At 37.7% G+C, this 26,380-nt stretch overlaps 1 protein-coding gene across 5 annotated transcripts in view; it reads left to right on the forward strand.

Moving 5' to 3' along the window:
• The window catches only part of Ckap5 (cytoskeleton associated protein 5), a 91,228-nt gene that overhangs the window by 22,945 nt on the left and 41,903 nt on the right, over positions 1-26,380 (forward strand). For all 5 annotated transcript variants that reach the window (XM_075961373.1, XM_075961375.1, XM_075961374.1 and 2 more), the window contains exons 3-13: positions 4,588-4,781; positions 7,902-8,108; positions 11,335-11,506; positions 12,364-12,496; positions 13,500-13,600; positions 15,997-16,110; positions 19,940-20,044; positions 22,367-22,456; positions 22,559-22,723; positions 23,569-23,697; positions 25,235-25,417. In XM_075961373.1, coding sequence (XP_075817488.1) covers positions 4,588-4,781; positions 7,902-8,108; positions 11,335-11,506; positions 12,364-12,496; positions 13,500-13,600; positions 15,997-16,110; positions 19,940-20,044; positions 22,367-22,456; positions 22,559-22,723; positions 23,569-23,697; positions 25,235-25,417 — 1,593 coding nt within the window. The remainder of the gene's footprint in view (positions 1-4,587; positions 4,782-7,901; positions 8,109-11,334; positions 11,507-12,363; positions 12,497-13,499; positions 13,601-15,996; positions 16,111-19,939; positions 20,045-22,366; positions 22,457-22,558; positions 22,724-23,568; positions 23,698-25,234; positions 25,418-26,380) is intronic.

A 26,380-nucleotide genomic window follows, 5' to 3' on the forward strand; every position in this document is an offset into this window, starting at 1 on the left:
ACAGCTGCAAGCCATCATGTGGGTGATGGGAAATGAACTGAAGACCTCTGGAAGAGCAGCCAGTGCTCTTATCCACTGAGCCATCTTGCCAGCCCCTTTTTAATAGTTGTTTTAATTAAAGTTTAGGATTTTAGTTTTGATTTTAGATGCTTAAAAACAGAGTTGGAGAGATGGCTTGGTGGTCAAAAGAGCTTGCTGTTTCTGCAGAAATCCTGAGTTTGGTTTCTAGCACCCATTTCAGGTTGCTTTCATCTTTTTTTTTTTTTCTTCAAGACAGGGTTTCTCTGTGGTTTTGGAGCTTGTCCTGGAACTAGCTCTTGTAGACCAGGCTGGTCTCGAACTCACAGAGATCCGCCTGCCTCTGCCTCCGTAGTGCTGGGATTAAAGGCGTGCGCCACCACCGCCCGGCAATTCAGGTTGCTTTCAATTACAATTGTAACTCCAGCTCCAAGAAGTCTGATGCCCTCTTATGACTCCATGTCACCTGCATAAACATGTGCTTATATACTCAAGACAGACAGACATACAGAAATAAAGTTAAATTTTTAAAAATAAATAACTAAATACATAAAAGAATCTTGTAATAGGTTAAACAGTTTTCTGTCTTTAGAAAAGTCTTTTCTGGAGCTGGAGATATGGCTCAGCAGTTAAGAGCAGTGCTGTTTCAGAGGTCCTGAGTTCAACTGCCATCAACCACATGGTGGCTCACAAATAAAGCTGTACATGCAGACAGAGCACTCCTCTATATACAAATCTTTAAAAAGAAAAGGTCTTTTATATGAGCATAGCCCCTGCTGTAAAATACATGTAAACAAATGTCTTTTCTTTCTCAATCATATATTGTCCCGTTTCTCTCTCTCTAATGTAGTATTGAGAAACACCTAATTGTTTATTAGTGTCTAAAGTGCAAATTAATTTGGTTGTCTCACAGTCTAACTTGTTGCTTATACTCTCCCAAATCATTTCAGTTTCAGTTAGTGCTCTGAGAATAAGCAGAATCTTTCACAGCCCTAGGTGATCTGGGCCTTTGACGTCCTTACTAGCCCATTTTATATCGCCTGCCTCCCTCCCTCCCTTCCTCCCTCCCTCCCTCCCTCCCTCCCTCCCTCCCTCCCTCCCTCCTTCCTCCCTCCTTCCCTTCCTCCCTCTCTCTCCTTTCTTTTGCTTCCTCCCTCCTTCACTGTCCCTCCTTCTCTGCCTCTCTCTTTCTTTCTTCCCCTTCTTCTTAAGTCTCATGTAGTCCAGATTGGCCTCATACTCTGCGTGTAGTTGAAAATGACCTTGAAGTTTTGATCCTCCTTGCCTGGTATTAAAGACATGCTCCACTGCTCCTGGTTTTAGTGGTGTTGGGTATTGAGTCCAGGATTTTGTGCATGCCATGCAAGCACTGTACCAACTTAGCTACATTCCTAGCCTTCTCTTTTCTTTGTAAAAGTAGGAATAACCCTGAGCATGCTTATATAATCTCAGTAGCTGCATGTGGTAACTCACACCTTTTTTTTCTTTTTTCTTACTTATAAGCTATTTGGCCCATTAGCTCAGGCTTCTTTCTTTTTTTTTTCTTTTTTTTTTTTTTTTTTTTTTGGTTTTTCGGGACAGGGTTTCTCTGTGGTTTTGGAGCCTGTCCTGGAACTAGCTCTTGTAGACCAGGCTGGTCTCAAACTCACCTGCCTCTGCCTCCCAAGTGCTGGGATTAAAGGCATGCGCCACCACCGCCCGGCAAGCTCAGGTTTCTTATTAACTCTTATAACTTATATTAGCCCATTATTCTTGTCTGTGTTAACCACGTGGCTCAGTACCTTATTCAGTGAAGCAGTCACCTCTTGCTTCTTATGTGGAATGGTCACAATGACTGCGGACCAAGCTTTCTTCTTCCCAAAATCCTCTTTTCTCATCGACCCACCTCTACTTCCTGTCTGGTTGTCCCCACCTATACTTCCTGCCTGGCTACTGGCCAGTCAGCATTTTATGTAAAATATAGTTGACAGAATATAGATCATTCATTGTACCACACCATTTCCCCCTCTTTAAAAAAAAAAAAAAAGAACTCTGATTCTAATATCCTTTGTTTAGCTTCTCTCCTGACCATTAGCCATAACAATTTGTATCCAACATTCTAAACAAAGGAAAATATCCATAGTCCATTTTTGCAGAATGTGGGCACAGTTTTCCAGGCTACTTCCTGCTGGTTGGGGATGCTGATAATCTTATGGGACCTAAAGAAAATTTAGAATTATGATCAAGTCCTGACTGTAGTATCCTGTGAAGCTTAATCATCTCAGGCAGCAGTCTTGAATCTGTTCTGGATGTAGAACTCAGACATCTGGGCCATCTGTTCCTACCAGAGATTTCTCAGGTGGTCTTCCTTGATCAAACCTGATTTTTCTTAACTCAGAATGAATCCACAGCCTCTTATTTTCTGTGGAAACAAACGCAAAACCTCTTCTCCAAAGTAACATATCTTTTGACTTCAATTTTGAAGTCAAGGCATTTACATAATATTTATGTTTTATTAATCCAGTTAACATTTATATTTAAATGTCTTTTAGCAACTATTTCTCCTTCCTCAGTTGCCAAGCAATTCAAAGACAACATAATCATGTATAGTATCAAGACTCTCTGTGTATTTTTCATCTTTACGTGGCTTTATTTTAACCTCTGTTTCTTTTATTTTTACTTTTTGGCATTTTTGAGACAGGGTTTCTGTGTATCTTTGTCCTGGAACTCACTCTGTAGACCAGGATGCCCTTGATCTCACAGAGCTCTGCCTGCCTCTGCCTTCCAAGCCTTGGGATTAAAGACACGTGCCACCACACCTTGAACTTATAGAGGTCTGCCTGACTCAACACCTTTAACCTCATCAGAGGCAGATGGATGTCTGAGTTCCAGACTAACCTGAGCTATATAGTGAGATCCAGGCCATCCAGAGTTAAATAGTAAGACCCTGTCTCAAAAACAGTTTAGAAAAACAAGAAAGAAAAGAAAAAGAAAGAAAAGGTTTGTGAGTTCAAGGATAGCCTTAGCAGTGTAGGGAAACCTTGTCTAAAAAATTTTATGTGGGGGTGTATGGGGGGAAGGCAGGGTTTTTCTGTGTAGTCTGGTTGTTCTGGAATTTGTTCTGTAGACCAAGCTGGCCTCGAACTCAGAGATTCACTTGCCTCTGCCTCCCAAGGTCTGTACCACCGCCACCCAGCCCTGGGTAAACTTTTTAATGCCAAGAAAAAAATGAGGCTTTTATTCTACATATTTTTATATTGCCGTGTCCCTTTTTCTTTGTAGAACTTAACATTGCTAATTAAGTTTATTTGTATGATTTTATGTTACTTTTAAGGGATTATAAAATTTGAGAGAAAAACATGAAGAAAAATTTATTTTCAAAGGACTCTATCTGTGGTTCCTAGCCACATTTACTTGGGCAGAGCATCATGGCAGGAGGAAGATATAGTAGAGGAGCTTCTTACCTCATAGCAGTTACAAAGCAGAGAATGAGAATAGATGCAAAGGGGCCAGGGCAAGGCATAGCACTCCCAGAATAAACCTCGAGGGACATGTCCTTCAGCTAGCTCCTGTTCAGTTTTCATAACCTCCCAAAATAGCCATATTATCTGGGTTCCCAGTATTCAACTCACAAGCCTATGATAGAGATTTCATAGTCAAACAGATTGCTGTTTTCTTTCTCTCCTGATGGAATGTAAACTCCACACATTGAGGTGGTATTAGTTTTTATCTATTAAATACCTGTTAAGTAAATTAATAATAATATAAATCCTCAATAGAGGTATCTGAAATTAAGTAACTAAATAACAAGTTGTTGACTAAAGCTTGACAGTGTGAAGCTGACTAATCATCACATAGACAAGACCTCACATACTGGAAAGTGGGCAGTTCCATCAGGGTGGTTTCTGATCTTTCAACTATCATGTCTTTTTATAGTAATAATACTCAAATATAAATTGAGAAACATTTGTAATGACTTGAGGGTTGTATTTTATTTTACTTTTTTTTTTCTTTTCTTTTTTTCCCAAAATGAGGTTTCTTTGTGCAACAGTCCTGGCTGTCCTGGACTTTTGTAGACCAGAGTGGCCTCAAACGCACAGATACCCTCCTGCTTCTGCCTCGCAATTGCTGGGATTAAAGGCGTGCACCACCATTACCTGGCTGCACTTTATCTTTAAATTTAAAAAAAAAATGTTTCTGCACCACATATATGGAACTCAGGGGAGAACATTGAAAAGGTTCTCTGTTTATTGTGAGATGAACGCAGGAATCAAACTAAGGTCACCAGACTTGTACAACAAGTGTCCTTGCTCGCTGAGCCTTGGGAAAACATTCTTAAGGTTATTGAAGCTAGGCATGGTGACATAGTAAGTTCCAGAGAGAGACCCTGTTTCAAAAACCAAAACCAAAACAAATTGTTTATTTACTACTCTTTTCTTGAAAATTTTCTGAATTTCTTTAACTTCTTTCTTTTTTTAAGAAAAAGGGGTATTTTGTTCAAATTTTCTGGCATGGAATATTCTTTTACTTTTCCAGATTATCACTGAATACTATCATTAACCCTGTTTCAAAATGCTAATTTTCTTTTAGCTCTGGAAAGCAAGATTAAGTGGATATGAAGAGGCTCTGAAGATCTTCCAGAAAATAAAGGATGAAAAAAGCCCTGAATGGTCCAAATACTTAGGACTAATCAAAAAATTTGTCACTGATTCCAACGCAGTGGTTCAGTTGAAAGGACTAGAAGCTGCACTTGTCTATGTTGAAAATGCCCATGTTGCAGGAAAGTAAGTAGTTTCTTTCTTAATATTCTGTAAACATCTCTGTTTAGTGCTACATAGATAAATGTTTGTGTATTGTAGAGCCTCTGCTATAGTTTTAAAATATTCTAGTAGTCTTTCTGTATCTTTAATTAGTCTAAATAGTACATGAAATCTCTAAAGTAGAATAAATGTTTATTTCCATGTGTTTGGGTACATGTGGACATCAGAGGACAGCTTGTGGGAATGAGTTCTTTCATTGACCACTATGTAGTACCAGAGATCGAACTTAGGTCCACAGGCTTAGCAGCAGGTATCTTCACACGCTGAGTCATCCAGCTGCTCCTGATTGTACTCTTGAACTTTTTAGATGAGGAGTTTTCAAAACTTGAAGTAACCTTAGTAACTTTTAGAAGTAGTTAATGTGAGGTCATTGTTAAGGACATGTCAGAGCCTCACTGAAGACAAGTGGGCATTATGGAAAACTTCTCTTGAAACTTAAGAGTCACTGAACTGGAGAGATGGCTCAGTGTCTAAAAGCACTAACTGCTCTTCCTATTACCCACATGGCAGCTCACAACTATCTGTAATTCTGTAGATCTGGCACCCTCACACAGACATACATGCAGGCAAAACAACAATGCACATAATAAAAAATAAATATAAAAATAATTAGTTAAAAAAACCAAACTTACTAGGGTTTTGTTTGTTTGTTTGTTTGTTTGTTTGTTTTTTTACAATTTTGCTTTCCCCTTCAAGATCTTCTGTCTCTTGGGGCAGTGACCTCTACTATGTGTTTCCTGGCCTATTTGACTTTAGATGTGGATGGCTTCCACTCATTCACTTTTCTATACTACCTAGTCTTTATGTTATCAGTGAGAAAGAACTTCTATATACAAACTGTTGAGACCTTTAATTATACAAGAAAGATGTGTTTACTTCAAAAACCATGCTAGTGAGCATCGTCAGTTTGAGGAGTTTGACAGTTTGGTTAACAAGAACCAACAATAATAAAATGATCACTTTTATATGTCATTTTTCTTTTCATATTAGAAACTGCTTTTTGACATGCTCCCTGTAGCCCTAACCTGTTTTGTTCCTCTTGTTCTGAGAATTATGTAATTACAAAGCATTCACTGCAGTAAAGTTACTACAGTGTTCTGCTAAGAAGTTGAGGAGTCTTTCCTTATTAAAGATATGTTCCCCCATTGTGTAAATAAATTGTCTTAAAAATGTCTACAAACAAACATTAATTTTTGTAATGAAATCAGATCTTTCAGAACTAGAAAAGAAAGGGATTAAGAGACCTTTGCTTGGCACTCCAGAGAGCGTGAGTTAATGTGTGTGATACCTGCTGGGAAGCCTGGCTCTTTGTGAGATCAGGTAGGCAGGAGGGGAAGTAGCTGCAACAGACCTGCCAGTCCCTCTTGCAGAGAAGTGTGTCCGCATCTCTTCATTATGATATTGATTATTTTAATCGATAACAGCATAGGAAAACAAAGGAAATGGCTGTGGAGACCACAGACCAGGGTGTTGCCTTGCTACAGTCAGTTAATATATTTGAGTCTTGGTGTCCTGCTGGTGGCCATGTCAGAGAAACAACAGGTGGCAACTGACAAAAAAGAAAAAATGTCTAAAATAGCGTCAGTATTTGAAAAAGCAAGCATTCTATAATCCTGTTACTAGCCCAAAAGACCAGCTTTCAGTGTCAAAAAAACCTCCACAGTGTAGCAAAACTGAACTTAAGAGTTTTCTGTCTGAGTAGTAAAGACTCAAATACATGATATGAGAGTCATTTTCTTTTATTATTCTGCAGCTCTAATTCCCTTGCTATAACTGTCTTCTAATTCTCATTAGTCCACTCATTTTTCTGTTTCAGTTCTCTCTTGCTTCTTTGTTCACCTAGCTTAAATACATTTCTTTTTTTTACAGGAGGCTTGAGGCAATAAGAAAAAAGTTATAAGAATTACATCTCATTGGTCATAGCACAGTCCTTGGGGAAACAATAAGGACAGAGGCATTTACCACACAAGGTTTCAAGGTTTCTAGTTTAATACTGACCAGAGGCCGGGGGCATAGTATAGTGCCTGATGAGACAAACTGCAAGACATAGGTCTTTACCAGCCAGACTTGGCACACAAAGAATTGGCATGATTTTTTTAGGTTGCTTTCTGTTAATAATCTTGGTTAGATATCTGCAACTCTGACTGTGTGCATATCTATAAAGTTTTTAACTTACGGTCCATTTACATAAACATTCATTCTAGTTTGAACTTTCTCTGAGATAAAAAATGAGCTAATTGTGTGTAGTTTGAGTAAATGGAACAAAGCAGTCTTTTAAGTGTCTTTACATTTCTCTTGGGACAATAGATTTAGTTATGAAGCATATCATAGTATATTTTCTATACATCAAAATTATACACTTAATGAGAAGTCATCTTCCTGACCACCCACAGATATATGTGCCCATAAGATTGAGATGCAATCATGAGATTACATATCGTATCATATGCAATTATACACTACAGTGTAGGTATTGGGGAGACACTGTAGCTGCTTTTGCACATGTGAGATTACAGACAGAAGCAACAGTTTCCAGAGTTGGTGGTCCCACAGGCCTTTCCCAGATGGGATTCTCCTCTATCAGAGAACCATTCCTCTGGGGGATTGACATCTAAATACTAGTTGTCACCTGCTGCAACTCCCACAGCCTCCGACATAATTCTGTATGTGTATGTGTATGTTTGTATAACCCCATGTAAGACAGGCTCTACACGCACTCTAAAGAAGGTCTGCAAGGATAGATGTAGTTTCTCTCTATCATAAGATTGCAAGAAATGGCTGGGCAGTCATGGCTTAGGCTTTTAATCCCAGCACTCAGGAGGCACAAGTAGATGGATCTCTGTAAGTTCAAGGCCAGCCTGGTCTACAAAGTGAGTTCTAGGACAGCCAGAGTTGTTACTGTGTCAAAAAACAAAACCCTATGTCAAAAAACAAAAACAAACAAGATTGTAAGGAGTATTTAAGGAAAGTTTTCAATTGAATTTTCTGCACTTACAAAATGAAATTATAGTGAGGCATGTCTTTTGTGAATTATTTACAGTTTATCTCTTTTTATTTAAACATCCTTGTGTGTGGCATTTACAGAACCACAGGAGAAGTTGTATCAGGTGTTGTAAGTAAAGTCTTCAACCAACCTAAAGCCAAAGCCAAGGAGTTGGGCATAGAGATTTGCCTCATGTACATAGAGATTGAAAAAGGAGAGTCTGTACAAGAAGAGCTCTTAAAGGGCCTGGATAATAAGAACCCCAAGATCATAGTGGCCTGTACAGAAACACTAAGGAAAGCCTTAAGGTAAGTTTTAGTTCTTTTAATATGCCAACTGAATTTGAGCTCCAGATATAAACAGAAATGGGAACTGTTGAACTTGTAATTTCATCCTTCAGGCATGTTGTTAGGTTATTTGCTCTAAATTCCTTCCCACTGAAAGTGAGCAGGGAACATTGCTGTCTTATTTGAGAATTGGCTTTTTTGTAGAAAAGCATTCCTAATATTTTTAAGCAGTTTTCTCTTACTAGCTTCTCGAATAAACTTGTTAGCTATAAAGACATATTTGTATGGGTGTGTGGGGCAAACCTTTGTTTGAGGCCTTTTTGGTAAACATCAAAAATAAATTGTTCTACAGTCGATCTGATGTAAAAATAATAATAACTTATATATGCTGTGTGTTCAGAATTCTTACTGAACACTGAATTTCTTTATACATTTACTGCCCTTTCAGAGATGAGTGGCTAAGATTTGGTAGAGTGTTCTGACTTTGGTAAATCAGTAATTCTGATTAAGTAGACTTAGGTCCTCCTCTTCTTCCGTAGGAGGAGTATCATTTAGTTACATCCCAAATCTAGGCAATTCTTCAGTCTCATATCCTGTCTCCAATTATTGTCCAATGTTAGCTACTTTAGAAAGTGTACTAATGAACTCTCAGGATGAAGATCGTTCCTTGGCAACACTTTTAATTTGGTTTATGACTCACATCTTGGAGACAGTTGTCTTAACATGTTTATTTTATATGAAAGTATCTGCATTCTTGAATTTTTAACTGTCCTTGACTTATGTTCTCTTTTGCCTGATTTTATCTAGATTTTTGTGTGATAAAAATTTCCTTTTTTAAGTTAAATTATATTTATTAATGCATGTGTATACAGTGCATGACCAGGAGTGCGTCACAAGAGTGCCAGGGCATCAGGGACAACTTTTAAGGAGTCAATTTTCAGGTCAGGCAAGTGCTTTAAACCTACTGACACATCTTACTTTTACATCCCAGTAAAAGAGTCTTTATATCCATTCTTTTGTGCTGTATATTGTAAACATGTGGAGTTTTGTCTTTTGGCTTTGTTTTGCTTTCAAGACAGGGTCTCTCCCCTTAGCCCAAGCTGGTCTTAGACTCTGGCATCTCTTCTAACTCTGTCTCTGAAGTGCCAAGATTACAAGCATAAATCACCATACTTGGCAGAATGTGTAAATAATTGTCTCATTTTTGCCATTTTAGAAAGTTATCAAATTAAGCCACAAGCACTAACTACTCTAGATATTGCCAGCCTGCCCTCAACTGTGTGCTCAATAAAGTGTTCGTTCGTTCGTTCTTTTTTTTTTTTTTTTAAAAAGAGCTGTAGAAATGGCTCAGAGGTTAAGAGCACTGGCTGTTCTTCCAGAGGTCCTGAGTTCAGTTCCCAGCAACCACATGGTTGCTCACAACCATCTATAATGAGAGCTGTATGTGCCAAAACATTGTATGCATAATAAATAAATGCATCTTTTTTAAAAAAATAGAATAAGAAATTTAATGAATTTGCAGACTCTGCTTGTACCACTAGATTTTTTGTTCTAATCTTTTATGTGTTTTATCTGTATGTATGTATGTGTACTATGTATATTATACTGCTTTTAAATTAAGAATTTCTGTTTTATATACATATATTATAGTAATTTTACCTTTAAACTGACTAGGAGAATAAGGATAGGAAAGAGTAGTTCTGTTTATATCCTTTATATAATCATTATTTGCAGTATTGTATAGTCATTGTTATTTTCAGTGTCTAGGGAAAAGAAATCTAGGAACTCCCATGTCCTAGAAAAGCATACTCTAGCCTTCTTATTGATGGTGATGAGCTGTAGTCTACCTTTGTAATTGTTGTGGGTTTTTTCCCTAAAGTGTTTCAGAATGTGAAGACGACACTGCTTGTTTCAAGGTGCCATGGCCTCCTAGAGCTATCATTAGTGACAGCTTTAGGAGGCAAAAAAACATTCTGTCATCCCTACAATGTTTTTTGTTTTTTGTTCTGTTTTGGGTTCTTATTTTTTTTTTGTGGGGGACAGGTTTCTCTGTAGCTTTGGAGTCTGTCCTGGAACTGGCTCTCTAGACTAGGCTGGCCTTGAACTCACAAAGATCCACCTGCCCGGCCTCCCAAGTGCTGGGATTAAAGGTGTGTGCTCTACCGCCCGGCTCCTACAACAGGCTTATAGAGACCATTTTTTTTTTTTTTACTTTTAAACTTTCATTCATTCTTTCATTTTTAGTGTTTTTGATCAAGGACTCAGGTAGCTCCTGCTTGCCTGAAACTTGCTATGTAGCTGAGGATGACCATGAACTCTGATCCTCCTCCTCCTACCTCTCAAGTACTAAAATTACAGGTGTGTGCTAAGATGCCTAACTTTTTTTGTTTACTATCAAAATTAGGTTTTGTTTTGTTCATGTATCTATTTTCCATGTGGATGTGCTTCATCTCTTTTATTCTATCTTTTAAAAATGGGTCATGATAGAGAAACAAAAATGCATTAGATGAAACCATTACAATGTATTTCTTTTGTTCATTTGAAAAGGGCTGTAGAAATGGCTCAGAGGTTAAGAGCACTGGCTGTTCTTCCAAAGGTCCTGAGTTCAATTCCCAGCAACCACATGGTGGCTCACAACCATCTGTAATGAGGTCTGGTGCCGTCTTCTGGCCTGCAGACATACACATAGAATATTGTATCCATAATGAATAAATAAATATTTTAAAAAAAACAGAAATAGTAATGTAAGAAAGCATCTGCCTTTTGTTGTCTGTACTTTAGGAATATGTAAGATATCTTGAGTATTAGTTCTTCAGGCACCAAGTTAAATAATTCTCAAAAAAAAAGTGATTTAAGAGCACTATAATTTTTCATCTGTCCTTTAGTCTTGTAGGTCAGCTAAACTAAGATAAAAATGTTATTTTTCTAATAATATGAAGTAGTTGTGTTCCTTTATTTGTGGATATGGGGCTGGAGAAATGGCTCAGCGGTGAAGAGAACTTGGTTCTTGTGCAGATGATTAGGTTCAGTTCCCAGCACCGACATGGTATCTTACAGATATCCATAATTTCAGTCCTAGGAAATCTGACACTCTTCTCACTTGAACTTACAGAGACCCTTTCTCTACCTCCTGAGCTGGGACTGCAGGCGTTTGTCACCACAGTGGGTGCCATATATGATTTGGAGCTGTACATGCTCAATGAAACATGACATGTTGACAGTTTTTCCCCAAATTTTTCACTTGCAGTGAATTTGGTTCCAAAATCATCTTACTTAAGCCAATTATTAAAGTATTGCCAAAACTGTTTGAATCTCGAGACAAGGCTGTACGGGATGAAGCCAAACTAATTGCTGTAGAGATTTATCGATGGATTCGAGATGCCCTGAGACACCCATTACAAAATATAAATTCTGTCCAGGTAAGACACAGATTTCTTTGTTCATTTTTGCATAAGGGTAATATAGAGATACTTTGTAATTGTTAATATTCTATCCTTACACATACTTATTTTTTATTTTTAAGATTTAAATAAGTTAAATTCCTGAGCATAGACTTTTGCTGTTACTATCTATTTCTCTGTCTCTCTTCTAGGGAGCAAGTCCTGAGTCTTGTGCATATTAAACAAAACTAGGTTTTGTTTTATTCAGGTGTTATGAAACATTTCTGCCCTTGGACCCCAGTCTACTAGCATTAGCCTATAGCAGTTTAGAAGATTCCTGTATGGTTCTGTGGAGGAGCAGGGCTCCCGTATCTGGATGAAAAAGTTCTATCACATAGTTAGTTTTTGAGCTCTTTTGATAATATAGCATATTTGAATTTGTAAACTAGTGATAGTGTCTTAAAATAATAGATTTGAGGAGCTAAGGAGATGTTTCAAAGGTTAAGGGCATTTGCAGCTCTTGCAGAGTTAACCCCTACATAGCTGTTTAAAATTCTTTGTGACTCTAGTTCCAGGTGACCTTCTGGCCTCTGCACGCACCAGACACACAAAGAAGTACACTTGCATGCTTAAAGGCAAAACACTCATACTTAAAAAAGAAATTTTTTTTAAAAAAGGATTTTTATTTTTAGTGCTTAGACATAAATCTTCAGTGTGGTAATGTTAGTTGATTTGACTTATGCTACAAAATACAGCTTCTATTTGTCTAAAAGTTTCCCTATTAGTACCGTGTAAACAGCAAGTGAGTTCTAATATATCAGTAAGTACAAGCATTATGTTCTTTAACAGTGGGATATAAATTTTAAAACCTTAAGATACTTTGTTAATGCTTGCAGTTGAAAGAATTAGAAGAAGAATGGGTCAAGCTGCCAACGGGTGCTCCGAAACCAAGTCGGTTTCTCCGTTCCCAACAAGAACTAGAAGCTAAACTGGAACAGCAGCAGTCGGCTGGCGGAGATGCAGAGGGAGGTGAGACAGTTTTAACATAGTCTCTATGAGAATGAGTGAGAATTATTGCTGCCACAACAAATCATATTCACTAGGCATCTCTTAGAGAACCGCTTTTAATAAATCTGAGTCATTTGTGCTACTGAATAACTCTAGTCTCTTTTCTATAACAATTTCATCGTGGGAGATGAGATGGATCAGCCAGTGATCAAGAGCATTTACTGCTCTTTGAGAGGACCCAGGTTTGATTCCCATCACTCCCATGGTGACTCAACCCATCTATACTTCCATTTCCAGGGAATCTAACCCTCTCTTGTCCTCCTCGGGCACTGCATGCACGTATGCACATAGTGCACCGACATCTATTCAGGCAAAACAGTCATATGTATGAAATAAATTTTAAAAAACTTATCAGAGATATGAAAAGGTAACTGGTAAATAAGACTATTTTATTTTGGTGTGTCTGTCTGTCTGTCAGAGAGAGAGAGAGAGCGAGCGCGGGTGGGTACTCATATATGACAGTACATGAATAGAGGCTAGAAGACAACCTTCAGTTGTTGGTCTTCACCTTTCCACTTTTTTTTAAAAAGTTACTATTTTTAAATTACTATAGTTTTTGTTGTGTGTGTGTGTGTCTGTCTGTCCCTGAAAGTATATGCCACATGTGTGTTGGTACCAGAAATAGTTGTCAGATTTTATGAAATGGAACTTAAAGTCAGTTATGATCTACCCACTGTGGGTGTAGGGAACTGAACTTGGGTCCACAGCAAAAGCAGCAAGCACTCTAAACTGCTGAGCCAGGAGCCTACCTGGTTTTAAGGCTCTTCAGCCAGGCAAGTGGCCCATGAGCTTCTCGTATCTCAGCCTTCCATCTCCCTGTAGGTGCTGAGATTATAGGTGCTTGTAGGACTGAGTCTGGCTCAGGTCATCAAGCTGATACAGCAAATGCTTTTGCCCACAGAGTCATTTCCCCATCTCAAAAAAAAAAAAAAGTTTTAAATTCTATTTTGTTTTCTCTTCAAAGGTGGTGATGATGGTGATGAGGCACCACAGATAGATGCTTATGAGCTTTTGGAAGCAGTAGAGATCCTTTCCAAACTTCCCAAAGACTTTTATGACAAAATTGTAAGTAATGCTTAAATTTCTTTATTTTATTTTTTAAATAATAACTTAGGTAAAATTAGAGAATGTTCTTCTGAGCCCTTGCTTGGTATACCTCCCCACTTCTTTCTAGTAGAGTAACTTAGTGGCTTCCTTTTCTTTCTTCTCTTACTATTTTCTATATGCAATCATATTATGGCATTTAAAAACAAAACAACATGACTTACCAAACATCAGAACAATGTTTACAACTTTTCGCTCATTTATTCTGTGGTTTTATCTTTAAGTATCTCCTATGTTCATCTCTTTTGAGTGGACAGATGGCTCAACACATAAAGGTATTTGCTCCTAAGCCTGATAACCTGAGTAGAAAGAGAGAAGTGACTCCTACAAGTTAAAGGTTACCTTTAACCCAGATTTCTTGACTTTGTTTGTTTGTTTGTTTCATAAAACTGTGGTGGTGGGCCTGTCTTATGCATTGTAGGATGGGTCAAAAGCATATGTGACTTTTGCACACTAGACATCATTAGAGTCAGGAATCCCACATCCCCTAAATTCATGGCAATCAATGTCTCCAAACATTGTCCCAAGAGAGACAAAAGTATGCCCAGTCTTGTCCTAGTCACTACCATTTGCTCTTGTCTTCTCTCCATTGAATTTTATAATGTAATTAGAGATACCATTTTTGAAAGGGGGAAAATTTCCCATATTGAAACATAATCTAAATTCTTCAATAGCTTCCGTGAGTGTTAAGATGATGTCTGAACTCATTCTGTAGCCATTCTTTCTCTTGTCTGGCACCTTGTTACCTCAGTTTACCTTTCAGCCACATGTCTAATCATTGTCATTTTTTACTTTAGACATGCTATATTTCTTCTGGTAACATATAGGCTACTGGTTTCTTTGTTTGATTAACTCTGAACTTTAACATGTACTGTTCTTTCTTCCTATAATGCTATTCTCTCAATATTTATCACCATAAGAATCACCTTAAGAATCATCTTTTTTAAGATTTATTTATTAATTATATATATACAGTATTTTGCCTGCTGTATCCCTGCAGGACAGAAGAGGGCACCAGATCTTATTACAGATGGTTGTGAGCCACCATGTGGTTGCTGGAAATTGAACGCAAAATTTCTGGATGAGCAGTCAGTGCTCTTCACCTCTAGTCCTTCTCCAGCCCCAAGCATCACATAATCCAGTAAAAAAATGGAGTACAGACCTAAACAGAGAACTCTCAACAGAGGAATCTAAAATGGCTGAAAGACACTTAAGGAAATGTTCAGCATCCTTAGCCATTAGAGAAATGCAAACCTAAACAACTCTGAGATTCCATCTTACACCTATAAGAATGGCAAAAACACTGACAACAACTTATGATGGAGAAGTGTGGGGTTTATAAAGGGTTCACTCCTCTATTGCTGGTGGGAGTACAAGCTGGTACAGCCCCTTTGGATATCAGTATGATGATTTCTCAGAAAATTAGGAAACCTACCTCAAGACCCAGCAAGTGGTTAACTTTTGGGTATATACCCAAAGGAAGGATGCTCAATTGTACCACAAGGACATGTGCTTAGCTATGTTCTTAGCAGCATTGTTTGTCATAGCCAGAACCTGGAAACAACCTAAATGCCCCTAGACCAAAGAATGGATAAGGAAAATGTGGTACATTTACACAATGGAGTACTACACAGCAGAAAAATAATGACATTTTGAAATTTGCCAGCAAATGGATGGATCTAGAAAACATCATATTGAGTGAGGTAACTCAGACCCAGAAAGACAAATACCATATATACTCACTCATAAGTGGCTTTTAGACATAAAGCAAAGAAAACCAGCCTACACTTCACAATCCCAAAGAACCTAGACAACAGTGAGAATCCTAAGAGAGACATACATGGATCTAATCTGCATGGGAAGTAGAAAAGGACAAAAGATCTCCTGAGTAAATTTGGAGCATGAGGGCCATAGGAGAGGGTAGGAGGAGAGGAGAGGAGAAGGGAGGGGAACAGAAAAAAATGTATGGCTCAAAAAAATCACGCCAGGAGGTAGTGGCACACACCTGTAATCCCAGCACTCGGGTGGCAGAGGCAGGCAGATCTCTGTGAGTTTGAGCCCAGCCTGGTCTACCAGAGCTAGTTCCAGGACAGGCTCCAAAGCAACACAGAGAAATTCTGTCTTGACAAACAAAAAAACAAAAAAAAATCAATAAAATAAATACATTTTTACATGTGAATGAAAATTTTATGAACAAAATAGACCTTAGTAACTATGTTTTTGCCATTTTGTTTTTTAGTTGACTTTAGAAAATGTTTCTGAAACAACAAAAATTCAGGTCTTTAAACTGATTGAGTATAAGACATTTATTCTATTCTTATTTTTATGTTCCTCAGTGATTTATATTCTCTTTTCAGGAGGCAAAAAAATGGCAAGAGAGAAAAGAAGCCTTGGAGGCTGTAGAAGTACTAGTGAAAAACCCCAAGCTGGAAGCAGGCGATTATGCAGATTTAGTCAAAGCATTAAAGAAGGTAAATGGGAGGAGCTTCAGCATTGGTGTCTGAACAGACACAACACTGGAATTCTTCATCAGTGATTCAGTGGGCTTCTGTTTCATTTAAACAACTTACTTTTAAATCACAAAATATTGCCATTTAAGGAATATTAGTAATAATATTTTAATCAGAGGTCCCTATCTTTTAATAATTTAAAAACTTTATAGTCCTTTTAGAGGAATTGGTTTTATCTTAACACTGTATTTAGTGTGGCATTGTTAGCTTCTACTATCAAAGAAAATAGAATCTTGCTGATCTAAAGCCAAGTCTTACAGTTTTCTAAGATGAGCTGTGTCGAGTAGTGAATGATACCAGACTGTAGTAGATCAGAATGCCAGGCAAAATGTGGGGCACTCCTGTCACATTTTCACTTTCTGTCTTCTGTGTGAAAACATCTCATTAATTGATTTCGTTGATGGTTGTTCAGGAGACAGGGTCTCACTATGCAACCTTGGCTGTCCTGGAGCTTGTTGTGTTGACCAGGCTGGCCTGAACTCTACATAGATCCACCTACCTTTCTGCCTCACCAGTGGTGGGATTAAAGGCATGAACCACAGTACCTAGCTATCAGATTTCTAAAAATAACTAAAAGGGAATTGCCTATGGGGAAAAAAGAGTTCAACAGACCTGAATCCTAGGAGTGGGAAAGAAAAAAGGCACTGAGAAAGGAAAAATGAGGCTCTGGTAGCTTGTAATTTTTGCCAGTACTTTTTTATTACTCTGTATTCTAATTCTCAGAATGTCACACAAAATACTTTTGATTTCCTTATTAATAGTGATTGATATCTACATGTTAGGATATTAGCTTTTCAAGAAAGACTATTCTTGGGATATAGATGTAATTTCTTCCAGTTTTTTCATATTTCAAAACATGGAGCTTCAGCATTCATGTCTTAACAGTATAGGCCGTTTGTGTAAAACATGTAATCTCTCACTGTTTGTCCAGAGAGTTTCAGAGTCTCTCTCTCTCTCTCTCTCTCTCTCTCTCTCTCTCTCTCTCTCTCTCTCTCTCTCTCTCAACTTTATATTTTCCTTTTGGTATTTCTGGGTATCAAACCCAGAGTCTTGTTGAGCATTCTCTACCAGTGAGCTACAGTCCCATCCCATGGATTTGTATTTACAGAGACATGGGAACATTTGTGAAATGCTTTAGATAGCAGTAAAAAGTACTTTCCTGCTGAGTGTGATGGTGGCACAGGCCTTTAATCCCAGCATTCGGGAGGCAGAGGCATGTGGGTCTGTGTGAGTTTGAGGCCAGCCTGATCTATATATATAGTAAGCTCCATGACAGCCAGAGCTACATGGCTTTTTAGTGACAAAAAAACAAAACAAAACCCTTTTTTTCTTCAGATGAAGGGAATAGGGAGAATAGTCAAAGTCTGCAAACGAATGAAAATAAAATTGTTGCCGGGCGGTGGTGGCGCATGCCTTTAATCCCAGCACTTGGGAGGCAGAGGCAGGCGGATCTCTGTGAGTTCGAGGCCAGCCTGGTCTACAAGAGCTATTCCAGGACAGGAACCAAAAGCTACAGAGAAACCCTGTCTTGAAAAGTCTAAAAAAAAAAAAAAAATTAAAAAAATAAATAAATAAAATAAAATTGTTATTATTTATAACATTTAAATTTTTACATTTGATTTTATGAACACGTACAAATATACAAATTGGAATGCATATTGTTAACTTTACAATGACAGTAAATAGGAGTGGTAAAATAGAAGAAGATTAAGATGCACATTGATTCCTCTTCCCTCCATTGATAATTTCTTTTCTTTATGATACCTAAATCAAGTAATTCCCACTGTGGGAAGAAGTACTCATTTTGAAATTCCGTATGGTATTTCTAAAAACAAGGTCGTGCCCTCCCCCCGTTTTTTTTGTTGTTGTTGTTTTATTTTTTTTTTTTTAAGGTGTCTCTGCATTCCTTGCTGTACTGGAACTGATCATGCCCAGGCTGGCTTCACACTCATGGTGATCCTCTTGCCTCAGTTTCCTGAGTAATAAAATTATATTAAGATTATCTTTATGAGCCACCATGCTTAGCTGAAATAATTAATCTGTCTTTTGAGTTGTTACCTGACTTATAATAATTTATGAACATATTTTTGTCAACCTTCAGATTAAGATTTTATATTTATAGTATTTTATTATATTTTCTCCATATTTTATATGTTCCTGATTTTGTTGGGGGTCCTTTATTGTAGCACGAATAATAAAAACCCAGAGACAGGTATGGGGTTTGACATAAAGATCAGAAAAGCTAAGCAGCAAAGCCACTAATGAAGTCTTACCTCAGGGCTGGAGAGATGGCTCAGTTGTTAAGAGCATTTGTTCTTCCAAAGGAAGAGGGTGGGGGGGATGGAGTTGCCATATAATACTGGTTTTGAGATTGAGCAATATAATAATGATATCAATGCCTATGAGGCATGTATAGACCTAGATTTGAATCCACACTTTTACTAACTGGTGACCTAGAGCAAATTTACCTCTATTTCATTTTTGAGATTTCCAAAATTAAGCTAATAATACCTACTTCATTCAATTCTGATGAAAATTAAGTTTAAAAAGCATTACAAATTGTCTCCAAAATTGTGGAACCTAACATGTTTTTAATAAACATTAATCTTTTAATTTTTTACTCCTTAGGAAATATAAGTGCCAACTATTAGTATGGTATGAGTGTTGTCTATTAGAGGTTGTTTGGTGCAGAGACTCAAGAATGAAGCATTCTGCTTATGGAATTAAGGGACTAGGTAAAATTCAAAGCAGTTGCTTCTACTGGGAAAATGACTGGAAAACTAAAGAAGGATTAGTGGGTGCTTTAAAGTAAGACAACTTAGACAATTTACTATGTATGGCAAACTGTTACCAGGAAGGAGCCCAGTCATTACACAGTTTTGCTGAATTGATGTATACCTATGAATTTAAATAAGTGTTAGGTTTGGGGGTTTTAGGAAGGAAGTAATATAAACTGCTGAAGGAGAGTCTTCTAGGAGAAATGAAAGGAAAACTCAATTACTAATGTGACTAAATGGTTGCTGCAAGGCCCGAAACTCCATTACAGGAATGGTTACAATGGGGTTTGCAATTTAGAGTCCTCATGGACTTGCTAGTACCTACAGCAGTCTCTACTGATGCTTCCTTGGTTTAAATAGTACAGAGATATGGCTGGAGAGATGGTTCAGTGGTTAAGAGCACTGGCTGCTCTTCCAGAGGTTCTGAGTTCAATTCCCAATAACCACATGGTGGCTCACAGCCATCTGTAATAAGATCTGGCCCCCTTTTCTGGCGTGCAGACATACATGGAGGCAGAATGTTGTATACATAAGAAATAAATAAATAAATCTTTAAAAAAAATACTACAGAGATATTACTTTGTTTCTTTCAGAAATGTTTGTGTGGTTTTCCTATTCCAAAGTAATGACAGTAGACTTCCAGCTATATCCCCAGTCAGTGTGTGTGTGTGTCTCTCTCTCTTCCCTTTCTCTTCTTTCCCTTCCCTTCTCTTTCCTTTCTTTCCTTTTCCTTCCCTCCCCTCCCCTCCTCTCCTTCCTCTCCTCTTTTCCTCTCTTCTTCTCTCCCTTCCTTTTCCCTTCAAAAAAAGAAAAGAAAACAAAAAATATTACTACATAGTGGAGACTTACAAATTTATTATTATCAAAGATTAAATTTTCGTCTTTTGTAAGAAATGAAAATGATTATCAACTGATAATTGTTGGCATAGTATCTTTCAAGAATTCTTTTGAGAATACATTTCATTTCTAGTACCCGTTTACAGGTTATGACTATTTTCTTTTTACTTTTACAGGTTGTTGGAAAGGACACCAACGTCATGTTGGTAGCTTTGGCAGCAAAATGTCTTACTGGCCTGGCTGTTGGACTGAGGAAGAAATTTGGACAATATGCAGGACATGTGAGTAACATTCCTTTTAGATATAAATTTGCAAAGTTACCAAAAATTGTAGGCTAGTTTATTTTATATTTTAAAACAGCTTTTGGTAGAGATCTTGATATATTGGACAGGTAAGCTTCTCAGTGCATTTTATATCTCTTCAGTGTAACTCATATAGAAATCAGACATTTGGCCTATAGTACTTAAGTTAAAATAAAACTGTAAAACTGTAGGATTGTGCATTATAACTCACTAGGCCTGTCTCTGCCTCCCCTAGTTAGAGGAACATCATAGCATATGTAAGGGCCTAGGTTGTCTTTCCAGACACTCTGACTCAAGGGAGAACAAGTTTTTAATAACCCAAATCACAAAGAAAATGAGAGTAGGGAAAGCAAAGTAAAGCTGTAAGTAAAGGTAATGCATGAAATATGTTCCATAGTTTTTTCCTATTTAAAAATCCTGGCATTCAGGAGGCAGGGGCAGGCAGATCTTTCTGAGTTCGAGGCCAGCCTGGTCTACAGAGCAAGTTCCAGTATAGCCAGGGCTACACAAAGAAACCCTGTCTTGAAAAACCAATAAATAAGTTAGTAAATAGTTAATAAATAAATGATAACTTACTTAAAACATTTTATACAGGTTATACTAAGCGATATCTCAATTTAATTTATTCTAAGGAAATCTGAAGGCATTTTGTTCAATATATTTTCTTTGTATAAGTGACATACCAATCAAGTTTAGTATTAGAGTTAATAAATTGAGATGTTTTCCTTAACTATGGCCAGTACTGGTTGCCTCTAAATTTGGTCTAAATTAGCTAGAATGAGTTACCATTCTGACTGAGCATTTGTCAGTTTTGTTGTCACCTGCCTGCCACTCCTTCCTCTGAGTGGTTAAAGACATGTACCACCACACTCAGCTTAACTAACAGAAAACTGATTTTTCTGTTAGTTATTAGGATATTTTATACTTTTGTATTTTAAAAGTCGTTTCAAGATAGAAAACTACTTTGTGTGTGTCACAGGGGGGCGGCGTGAGGGGGTGTTTCAACACAGGGTTTGTTTGTATATCCCTGGCTGTTCTGAAACTTGCTCAGGGTTGTCCTTGAATTCACAGAGGTCTGCCTGTCTCTGCCTCCCCAGTGCTGGTATTTCTGCCCCCTGGCAGAAAAGTACTTTTAAAATTGATACTAATTTGCTAAATATGAGTTGTTACTGGTGGTTCTATTTAACTTACTGTTTAGCTTAAAGATATTTCCATTGGGCTTTATTTGAAATTTTTTTCTTTAAAACTAACTAATATTTGTTCTGACATGTGGTAGGGCAGTTAAGAACACTTCCTGTTTCTTTGAATATTCCATACAAATAGAACCAAGAATACAAGAATATGTGGTCATTCATACCTGCTTTCCTTTTGCTTAGGTTAATTTTGACAGTTTTGACCAGCAATACTGTAATGTGTGTCAATATGTCAATTCTTGGTTTCTTTGTTGTTGGTGGTGGTGGTTTTTTGTTTGTTTGTTTGGTTTGGTTTTTCGAGACAGGGTTTCTCTGTAGCTTTGCAGCATTTCCTTGGAACTAGCTCTTGTAGACCAGGCTGTCCTCCAACTCACAGAGATCCACCTGCCTCTGCTTCCTGAGTGCGGGAATTAAAGGCATGTGCCACCACCGCCCGGCTTCATTATTGGTTTTTGTTTGTTTGTTTGTTTGTTTGTTTTTGTTCTTTTTTGGTGGGGTGATTGAGACAGGGCTTCTTTGTGTAACAGTCTAGGCTATCCTGGAACTATGAGGCAGATAGGATTATCCTGCAACTCACAGAGATTTGCCTGCCTCTGCTTCCTGAGTGCTGGAATAAAGACGTGCACCACGGGCTGGAGAGATGGCTCAGAGGTTAAGAGCATTGCCTGCTCTTCCAAAGGTTCTGAGTTCAATTCCCGGCAACCACATGGTGGCTCACAACCATCTGTAATGAGGTCTGGTGCCCTCTTCTGGCCTGCAGCCATACATACAGACAGAATATTGTATACATAATAAATAAATAAATATTTTTAAAAAAAAGACGTGCACCACCATACTCAGTCATTCTTGCTCTCTAAAATTAATTTATTATATGTGTTTTGCCTTTGTGTATATCTGTATACCAAATGTGTGCATGGTGCCTGTGAAGGTCAAAAGATTGCATTGCATCTCATGGTTCTGGAGTAGTGGATGATTGTGAGCCATTACGTGGATACTGGGAACCAAACCTGGGTCAGCATGTGCTCTTAACTGTTGAGCTAGCTTTCCAGCCCCAACAGTACTTCATTCATTTGTGTCAGAATATTATTCTTGCTGTTCACTCTTACAGGTTGTACCAACAATTTTGGAAAAGTTCAAAGAAAAGAAACCTCAAGTGGTGCAAGCCCTGCAGGAGGCGATTGATGCAATCTTCCTCACTGTAAGTTAATAACATAAAACTCATGGTTTTGTCTTAATAAATATTGCCACGATAGTGATTTGACTATAGTTGAAGAGAGCTCATTGACATTTTCTTCCTAAGACCACACTACAGAACATCAGTGAGGATGTTTTAGCAGTAATGGATAATAAAAATCCAACCATCAAGCAACAGACATCGCTTTTTATTGCAAGAAGCTTCCGTCATTGCACTGCTTCTACCTTGCCGAAGAGTTTACTAAAGCCCTTTTGTGCTGCTCTGCTTAAGGTAATTGGGGGGACAGTTTATGGACTTTTTTCTTACTGGTTGTATATTGACTGCTTGGCTTTGTGTAGACTGTGATCTTTTAAGGAGCAGACACTCTGAATCCTAATTTTTATAACTATTGTGTTCTACATTTGAAGGACAACAAGATAACCAAGTATAAGTGTCAAAGGGTCATTGGGAGTAGGGCATTTTAGACAGAAAGTAAAAAGAAAAAAAAGCATTTATGGGCTGTTCAGAGGTCATGCAAGCATCCTGAATTAAATCCCCAGTTGACTTTTGAAGGTAAAGGGAGAGGACCAACTCCATGAACTTGTCATCTGACCTCCACATGTGCTATCATCATATACATATGAATATATATATATACACACACAAATAAATTTAGTGTGTGTGTAATTTTTTTTTTAAGCATTTGCAGGGGCTGGAGAAATGACTTAGCAGTTAAGAACTACTCTTATAAAGAATCCAGGTTTGGTTTTTGGCACCTACATGGTGGTTCACAACTGTCTGTGACTCTAGTTCTAGGTGCTCCAACTCCCTCTTCTGACCTCTGTTGGCACCAGACATGTACATGATACACATACATTCATGCAATCGAAACACTCATACACATCAAAGAAAATTATTTACATTAAAAAAAATGACATTTACTTGGCAAATAGATTAACTAGAGATCTCTTCAACCTAGAAAGGATTGTAAAAGATTAACTGTTAGTTGGCAAAAGAAAAGCTACACTTAACCTCAGTAAGTTGTAAAGGGAAAATTCTTACCCAGCAACTATTGTTTAGAATAAAATTAATAGTGACAAGAGTTCTTTGTATTAAATACCTTTACTTCTATATAGCACATCAGTGATTCTGCTCCTGAAGTCAGAGATGCTGCATTTGAAGCATTGGGTACTGCCTTGAAGGTGGTTGGTGAGAAAGCGGTAAACCCATTCTTAGCTGATGTTGACAAACTCAAACTTGACAAGGTAGGTTTTCTCTTTACATTTCCGTTTGCAAACCTATACCTCTCTGTTGAACTGTTGGCTGCTGACAGATTCTGGAGGAGGGGCAGACATTGTCTTCAGTTCAGCACACCATGCATTAATGGATAGTTCGATACCCGTGGTCACACAGATGGCCCTGGTTAAACTCTGGGTTAAAGAATGATACAAAAAGGCATTAATGTTGGAAAGGATTGAATTGTACAGAGGGTGGTGTGAGTAATAGGGATGAGAGAATTATGAGTAGATAAGTGTTCCGGGAATTGGAATGCACTGTATGTGTATGTATGTATATGAATCATCAAATAATGAGCTTAATAAAAGATTAAAGTTTTCTATAGCAGAAGTTTCTCTGATAGCCCTGACTGTCCTGGAACTCAATCTGTAGACAATGCCGGTCTTTTTTTTTCCCCCTCCTATCTATTTATTTATTTATTTATTTAGTATACAATATTCTGTCAGCGTGTATGCCTGAAGGCCAGAAGAGGGCACTAGACCTCATTACAGATGGTTGTAAGCCACCATGTGGTTGCTGGAAATTGAACTCAGGACCTTTGGAAGAGCAGGCAATGCTCTTAACTGCTGAGCCATCTTTCCAGCCCTTTAGTGATTTTTTTAATTTATTTATTTATTAAAGATTTCTGCCTCCTCCCCGCCACCGCCTCCCATTTCCCTCCCCCTCCCCCGACCAAGTCCCCCTCCCTCATCAGCCCGAAGAGCAATCAGGGTTCCCTGACCTGTGGGAAGTCCAAGGACCACCCACCTCTATCCAGGTCTAGTAAGGTGAGCATCCCAACTTCCTAGGCTCCCACAAAGCCAGTACGTGCAGTAGGATCAAAAACCCATTGCCATTGTTCTTGAGTTCTCAGTGCCGTTCTTGAAACCAAAGATCCACTTGCTTCTGCCTCCAGAGTGCTAGCAGTAAAGGTGTGTGCCACTATGTCTGACTCTTATTGCCAGTTTCTGTAAGAAAAATAATTTATGTTGCAAATATGTGCAAGCATTTGAAATCAGTTTTGGAGGGTGCTCTCTGGAAATTTTTTGTTACCAATTTTGTCTTTTCTGTATTACTAAACAAGAAAACACTGATAATTAACTCAGAATTACTTTATTCTCTAATGACAGTTCAGAACAAAGTTTTCAGGCAACTTCTATTGGATGAAATTTCAATCTAAGCTGCGGTGATACAATATTAGAAAAAAATAGTTTTCAAATTACAACCCAGCTAAAGCTGAGTAACCAATCTTTAGAAGATGTAATATAGAAATGTACTTTCCTAAATACAAATGTTTTTCATCAAAATTATGTCTGTTGTAGGTATTTTTATAATTTTAATTTGTGAAGAAATAAAGCATAAGTCATATGCAGTGCCAAGAATGTCACAGTAGAATTAAAAAAAATACATAATTTTTTTTCTGAATTCTTATGTATAGTTGTGGTTTAATGACTTCTAAGTAATAATGTAATGACTGTGTTTAAAGTTGTTTAACATAATAACGTTTGTATTGCTTTCTCTATCTAGATCAAAGAATGTTCAGAAAAAGTAGAGCTGGTTCATGGTAAAAAAGCTGGTTCTACAGCTGAAAAGAAGGACTCCAAGCCTATACCAGGAAGGGCTGCTGCATCTGGAGCTGCAGGGGACAAAGACACAAAGGATGTTTCAGTACCCAAACCAGGACCTTTAAAAAAAGCACCTACTACTAAGGTTAATAGATTTTTGTGACAAGATCTTACTCTAATCCATGCTGGTCTGAGGCTTACTGCGTAGCCCAGTCATGCCTTGAAATCACAGTACTTGTTGTGCCTTAGTCTCCCAAGTGCTGGGATTAAAGATATGTGCCACCTTATAGTTGGCCTAATAAATAGCTTAAAAATTAGAATTTAGTAAGATGGAGCCTGGGTTTCATATTTGTTCTTCCAATATGATTTAAGAAATGGATTCCTTGACCACATTGCAAATAGAACAGCTTTTAATAAAGACATAGCATTATGTCTCTTTTTAGTATTGTCTTTTTTAAAGTACATTTTTCTCTTTTAAAACCTGCCTGGAAGCTGTCAAGGTGACTCAGTGGATAAAGGTGCTTATTTCCAAGCCTGATAACTTGAATTCAGTCTCTGGTATCCACACGGTGGAAGGAGAGAAAAAACTCAAGTACATGAACTAGAGTATGTACACACACACACACACACACACACGATAGATAGATGATAGATAGATAGATAGATAGATAGATAGATAGATAGATAGATAGATAGATAGATAGATAGATGTAAAATTTTAATGTAAAATTTTATTCTTTAAAAATCTGACTAGAAATAAAAGTAGTTATGTCTTTTTTTTTTTTCCTATTGTGGTAAACATTTTAACTATTTTTACAGTTTAGGTTATAGAGATAAATCATTAGGTAAATACCAGGGCTGATCATCTGGTCACTAGGACCTATGTGATGGAAGGAGAGAACTTACTCTGTAAGTTTCCATCTGATCTTCATATAGTGTATGTTCATCCATCCTGTTCTGTCTCACGCTCCCCTCAACCTCCGGAGTAAATATGTACGGCTGGACAAATGACTCATCAGGTCAAAGGTGTTTGCCACTAACACTGACAGCCTGAGATCAGTCCTTAGATTCCTTGGTGGAAGGAGAGAATCAAGTCCTGTAAGTTGTT

Source organism: Microtus pennsylvanicus, chromosome 2 (assembly GCF_037038515.1).
Source record: "Microtus pennsylvanicus isolate mMicPen1 chromosome 2, mMicPen1.hap1, whole genome shotgun sequence".
NCBI lineage: Eukaryota > Metazoa > Chordata > Mammalia > Rodentia > Cricetidae > Microtus > Microtus pennsylvanicus.